At 36.6% G+C, this 6,968-nt stretch overlaps 1 protein-coding gene across 1 annotated transcript in view; it reads left to right on the top strand.

Moving 5' to 3' along the window:
• Window positions 1–6,968, top strand: part of LOC106881592 (uncharacterized) — a 158,543-nt gene that overhangs the window by 83,371 nt on the left and 68,204 nt on the right. The window contains exons 46-50 of the mRNA XM_052977128.1: window positions 620–655; window positions 1,545–1,580; window positions 2,226–2,261; window positions 2,905–2,934; window positions 6,510–6,545. Of these exons, the coding sequence (XP_052833088.1) occupies window positions 620–655; window positions 1,545–1,580; window positions 2,226–2,261; window positions 2,905–2,934; window positions 6,510–6,545 (174 nt within the window). The remainder of the gene's footprint in view (window positions 1–619; window positions 656–1,544; window positions 1,581–2,225; window positions 2,262–2,904; window positions 2,935–6,509; window positions 6,546–6,968) is intronic.

The raw sequence follows: 6,968 nt of genomic DNA, 5'->3' as shown, positions 1-6,968 counted from the left end.
TTCAATTCCCAGACCGGGCGTTGTGAGTGTTTATTGAGCGAAAACACCTAAAGTTCCACGAGGCTCCAACAGGGGATGGTGGCAAACCCTGCTGTACTCTTTCACCACAACTTCCTCTCACTCTTACCTCCTGTTTCTGTTGTGCCTGTAATTCAAAGGGTCAGCCTTGTTACACTGTATCACGCTGAATATCCCCGAGAACTACGTTAAGGGTACACGTGTCTGTGGAGTGCTCAGCCACTTACACGTTAATTTCACGAGCAGGCTGTTCCGTTGATCGGATCAACTGGGACCCTCGACGTCATAAGCGACAGAGTGCCAACAACAACAACAATCATATGGCAGCATAACACATTTCAACCTTAGCCTATTAATATATTCGTTTTCTAATTGTCTTTCACTCTCTTTCTCAATATTGATCACTCTTTCCTTTTCTCTTTATTTGTATTTCAATTAAAATAAAAAATATTTTCAGGTTTTTGAAGAAAGATTTTCAATTTTCTATGAAAACAAGAAATATAAAAATTTTATCATAACTTCATGGGACATATTAAACATTTCTATAAGTTCTTAAGATTAAAAGAGATTCTAATACAAAATCGTTAATACTTTATTGCAGTCCCCAGAATAGCTGGTCCATCTGTTACTCCAACAGGTAAGTACAGTTTTATTGTATGTTTAGTCATCCCTGTGAAAATATTACTGGATACACATTCACACAGCCACACACACACACATGTGTATATATGACAAGCTTTTCTCTGGTTCTCTTAATCAAATCTACTGACAGGGTTTTGGCTGGCTTGAGGCTATAGTAGAAGACACTTGCCCAAAGTAACCTGTCACCCAGTGGGACTTGATATGGAACCACAATGTTGGGGAGCAAACTCTTTACTACACAAGGATGCCTTCTTTATTTTGTGCTTAAATATTCAGCATATTTACTGTTGAAAATATCATGAAAGAAAATTACTGCGAAACATAATAAAACTGGATTGTTTAAACATAATTTTAAGAAAACTTTAAATGTTCCTTTTAGATATTGGTTTTATATATATATATATATATTTAAATTCAGGTGAATATGGTACTTATGTTGAGGCACCAAAATTTAGTACAGGTATTATCCATACAATTTCAAAGTAAGGTGATTAAAATCAAAATAAACAACAAGGATATCCAGAGGTAATGCAGTACGATTGTTTCATGCAACTCCATTTAATTGAACAATGCAATCATTGCATCAATTTAAAATGCAGAACAATCCTCAGCTGCACAGAGACATAGAATTTAATTAAATCAGAACAGATGGACACATTAGTATAATTATACCTAAAATCTCCAAGGAGTTAAGGGGATAGACAAGAACATGTTGTCTCTACTACAATATAATATATACATATATAATCCTGTATGTATATTACATTATTTTAAACAAACCCTTTTCTAAAAATGCATCTGTACACAATTAGTTAGCAAAAACTTATGTAATTTATTAACTGTGTAAAATTGTATAATACAAATAAATCATTTCTCTATTGCAGCTACAAGCACAGGTAGTCCAACAGTTTCTTCAGCAGGTTTGTATATTTAATACTAAACAAGTCCATTATGTGTTTAGTCAATATAATGAAAGTACTTGCTAGGTGTCTAAGTTTACCTTGTCTGTCACAGAATATAACATCAGTTTTGAGTTAGTTTTAGTTAGCTTCATACAATCTGAAAGAAGCAAAAAGAAAATTCAAAGGTAACATTTGATCTTTATTTGTTGGTGTCGGCTGTAAATGTCCACCTCTTGTGAAATCAAGACTGAGGAAACTTTACAATCAATGTTACTGAGAGACTGAAAATTATATTACCCCAAAAACCAATTCCAATAAATGACTGACATGACTTTAGTCTTGTTGGTTCTAATAGAACATGTGACACATGGTGAAACGCTTACACATCACTTACTGAACAAAAGACCACTACATTAGTTATAGAAATATGTAGAGTCAACTTAGAACCAAGCAGCAGGTTATGATCTTAGATAATACTGGTCAAAAATAAAATAAATATCAAATAAATATCAAAAAACTTACTTCTCTCTATAGCCCGTGGATATTATTTAAACAAAAATATACTGTAAGATTTAAAAGTATATCTATAACATATTAAGGATTGCTATAAGTTAATAAGATTAAAAGAGATTCTAATACAAAATCGCTAATACTTTATTGCAGTCCCCAGAATAGCTGGCCCATCTGTTACTCCAACAGGTAAGTACAGTTTTATTGTATGATTAGCCATCACAGTGAAAGTATTACTGGATACAATGAGTTATTCAGTGATAGAACTTCAGCCTAACATCAAGTGTTTTATTTCAATTATGAATAACATAAGAAGCTAATTCTCATCAGATTCAATCAGCCTTGCCAGGTTAAGTCATGTCGAACATTAGTGTACATGATATATATTGGGAGTTTAACGTATGCTGTGAGTATGTATTTGTTTTTCTTGAAGAAATCCCCTCTAACCAGTAAGGTGAAGCTGGAAACGATCGCGCTCAAATGGTGCTTTTTACGTGCCACCGGCATGGGAGCGAGACCGCTGCTCTGGCAGTGATCCCGCTCAGATGGTGCTGTTAGTGCTACACTGGCATGGGTGCCAGTCAACAAATTTGGTTCAGTTTTGATCTCACTTGCCCCAACAGGTCTTCGCAAGCTGAGTTTGATTGTAATTAAACCATTTGCAATTTATTTACTGCTACATTTATCTAGAAATGTCTTTAGTTTAAACATTGAATGTAATTTTCCACATTTACTGAAATATTTACACAATAGGGTAATTTGTTTTTGTAACACATATCAGCTTAAATGTTGTATCACAAGAACTGAATGGATATTTATTCTTTGATTACAGGGGCAACTGTTTCAAAAGGTTCTCAAACCGGTATGAAAATTTTAATATCAACAAATAAAATGTCTTTATATTCTGTCTATACTTATTCATTCATTATAACTGTCATTTAAGTCCTCCTTTTTAGATTAGTTTTGTATGAAACAATGTAGCTAAGATGATTTAACAAAAATTGAAGATTAAAATAGAAGAATCACAAAATATGTATGAAATTTGTAGAGTAATACATTCTTAAAATAGTAAATGAATGTGTGGTGGACAAAAGTATTGAGTTGTTTGGAAACTTCATGCTGATTTTTAGTCATTCATGTTCCATGTTAGAACATGTCAAATTTATCGACATTTCTGTTAGTGCACACTTCAAACTATCTCTTGAGAAAGAAAGTTTAAAATTACTTAATTTGGGGCGATTTTGCAGCCCTATGAAAATGGAAGATTATAAGGTGCATTTTAGGACACTTGATGCTGTTTTATTACTGTAAAGGCAAAAATGCCTCACAGGTAACAAAAAAGATATGTGCCGTGTACAGTGAAGGTGATTTAGCTGACGGAACTGTACAGAAGTGGTTCACTACGTTTAGAGTTAGTGATTGTCGCCTTATTGATAAAGAACGCTCAGGAAGACCCCCACCACTTCAAATGATGACCAAATCAAGACATTTATTGAGAATAACCCACATTACACAATGCAGTAATTGACAGAAACACTAAATTTATCAAACCCCACCATCCATGAGCACTTAGTGAAGTTTGGGTACTCTACTCAAATCACTACAATGTTTGGGTATCACATGATCTGAGTGAAAAGAATCTTTTGAAAATGCACCTTTTTTGAAGCAAATTATAATGGGTGATGAGAAATGAATCATTTACAACAATGTTCAGTGAAAAAGATCCTGGGGTAAGCGACATGAGCCACCTTTAACCACCCCAAATGTAGATCTTCATCCCAAGAAAGTCATGCTCTGCATCTGGTGAGAATGGAAAGGAATCCTATACTATGTGCTTCTGTCAAGTAACCAGTCAATTAATTCTGAGAAGTACAACTCGCATATGGACGATTTAAAGGCAGCAATTCATGAAAAATGCCCAGAATTGGCAAACAGGAAAGATGTTGTTTTCCATCATGGTAATGCCAAACCTCACATCTCTTGGTGGCCTGTCAAAAATTGTTGCAGCTTGGCTGGGATGTGTTACCCCACCTGCCACATTCACCAGACATTGCTCCTTTGGATTTTCATTTATTTAGATCCTTGCAAAATAATCTCAATGGTAAAGATTTTAATTCTTTGGAGGACATAAAAAACCACCTTAATGAGTTTTTTTGCCAAGAAACCACTGAGATTCCTGGAAGACAGAATCTTTAAGTTGAAGGAAAGATGGGGAAAGGTTGTACATCAAAATGGTTCATAATTAGTTGATTAAATATTTAATGACAATTTTGTTTTGTCTTTTAATTTTCCTTAAAAATTGGCATGAACTTTCTGAATAACCCAATAGTATTTTTGAAGACATTCTACATGCATTGTTATTTCAATTTAGCAGGAATTGTTATAATTACAGTACAAAGTATAGCATGACAGTGAGAGAAAATAATGGTTTTGTTTCGTTCACATCTTTATGATATACAGTCTTAATGGTTTGGTCTGCAAATCTTTAAAAAATCTCTAAATAAATATGGTGTATTCTTTTTTTTAATTACTATTATTTATTTAATAAAATCATACATGTGACATATGAAGAGGTACCCAAAAGAAACCGGAATTTTGCAATATCATTTTATTCACTTAGTTTTATATGTTTATACAATTATCCCCTTCAAAGTATTCTCCATTTAAAGTAATGCATCGGTCCAAACACATTTTCCACTGTTCGAAGCAGTGTTGGAACACTTATGAAGTGATGGCTTTTAACATGTCCATCGTTTTTTTCCTTCATGTCTTCCACATCTTATTTCTTTACTGTCCACAAGGGGCTACACACAGAGGGGACAAACAAGGACAGACAAAGGGATTAAGTCGATTACATCGATCATCAGTGCGTAACTGGTACTTAATTTATCAACCCCGAAAGGATGAAAGGTAAAGTCGATCTCGGCAGAATTTGAATTCAGAACGTAGCGGCAGATGAAATACCGCTAAGCATTTCGCCTGGCATGCTAACGTTTCTTATTTCTTTATTGCCCACAAGGGGCTAAACATAGAGGGGACAAACAAGGACAGACAAAGGGACTAAGTCGATTACATTGACTCCAGTGCGTAACTGGTACTTAATTTATCGACCCCAAAAGGCTGAAAGGCAAAGTCGACCTCGGCGGAATTTGAACTCAGAACGTAGCGGCAGATGAAATACCGCTAAGCATTTCGCTCGGCGTGCTAACGATTCTACCAGCTCACCACCTTCCACATCTGCAAAACGTTTTCCTTTAAAGACCCTTTTCATTCAGGGGAACAAAAAGAAGTCACAGGGAGCAAAATCAAGTGAATAAGAAGGGGGGGGGTAAGTAGGGTCATGCCATTTTTTGTCAAAAACTGTCTCACACTTTTGTGAGCAAGCGAGACATAAATTTTGCTGCAACTCTTTTCATTCGCAATTCCTCGCTCAAAATTTGTTGGCAGGAGCTCCAGAACACACCAGTCATATCAACGAGTTTTTCAGTTGTTTGGCAACAGTCCTCTAAGACCGGTTCATGAATTTCCATGATGTTTTCATTCGCTCAGGAGGTCATCAATTACCCTTGTAGGGAAGTGGTTATACATCATTAGGTGTACACCGCTTCCGTACATTAAATTTCTAGAAGAAACAACGGAACGCAGATTCTGAACAACATAACAATATTTATTTACAGTGGAATTCAGTTCACACTTGGAGGGAATTCGGTAGCTCGTCGTCCTCGGTTACTGAGACGCCTTCTGAATGATTTCCGTGGTTGTTTGTGAAGCTCTGGTGCTGGCATGTGAGAGAGCTCTGTTGGACGTCTTGGCTCGACGGAGATCAGTCAACGAAGAGACTGAGAATAGGCGCCAAAGCTGGGTGCCGAACTCAACGCATGAGACTCTTCCTGTATTCCTTCCGGAACTAGTCCCTGCACATGCGTGGATAAAACTCCGGACATTGAACATATAACAGTCGTCTGCTATAAGGTGTTACTACACCCTGAATGAGATTGGTCTTCAAGTGACAAGGAACCATTCCTAAAACATGAAAATCAATGGTAAACTTGTGTTTTGCTCATGGCAGCATCCTTGTAAGCAGTTTGAAGCATAGCAACTGTTTCAGCCACCATTTTCCCCAGGGGAAAATAGAATTTCACACAAGCATGCTGTTTCTTCGTTTCAGCCATTGCAAAAATTAACAAACAGGAGAGAAGCACTGCAAAACAAAGATACACCATGTACCAGTACAACCTCACTGGATGCTGCCAGTCAGCAGGTAGATGCCTGAGGGTCACATCAAGTGGCTTCTAATGACAGAAGCCTGAACTACAACAGGCTTGTCACACAGAGAGTGTTTCTGGTTACTTTTCGTTATCTCCTCATATAGAATAATTGTATTATTAACAATCCCAAAACAACATATGATGCAAATAAATTGCCATTTTCTTGCAGGAACAGGTGTATCTGGCATATCTCGTTCTCCATCAGGTAAGTAGAGTTCTACTCTATGTTTAGTGATTATTAGGAAAGTATTACTGAATGTAATTCGTTACTGTATGACAGAATATTTAGATATTCATCAAGTGATTTGAAATAATTATGAATAGGCGTAGGAGTGGCTGTGTGGTAAGTAGCTTGCTAACCAACCACATGGTTCCGGGTTCAGTCCCACTGCATGGCACCTTGGGCAAGTGTCTTCTACTATAGCCTTGGGCCGACCAAAGCCTTGTGAGTGGATTTGGTAGGCGGAAACTGAAAGAAGCCCGTCGTATGTGTATATATATATGTGTGTTTGTTTGTCTGTGTTTGTCCCCCCAACATTGCTTGACAACCGATGGTGGTGTGTTTACGTCCCCGTAACTTAGCGGTTCGGCAAAAGAGACAGATAGAATAAGTACTAGGCTGACAAAG

Source organism: Octopus bimaculoides, chromosome 27 (genome assembly GCF_001194135.2).
Source record: "Octopus bimaculoides isolate UCB-OBI-ISO-001 chromosome 27, ASM119413v2, whole genome shotgun sequence".
Taxonomy (NCBI): domain Eukaryota; kingdom Metazoa; phylum Mollusca; class Cephalopoda; order Octopoda; family Octopodidae; genus Octopus; species Octopus bimaculoides.
Note: the sequence above shows the minus strand (reverse complement) of the source record. Positions and strands in the feature narration are given on the sequence as shown.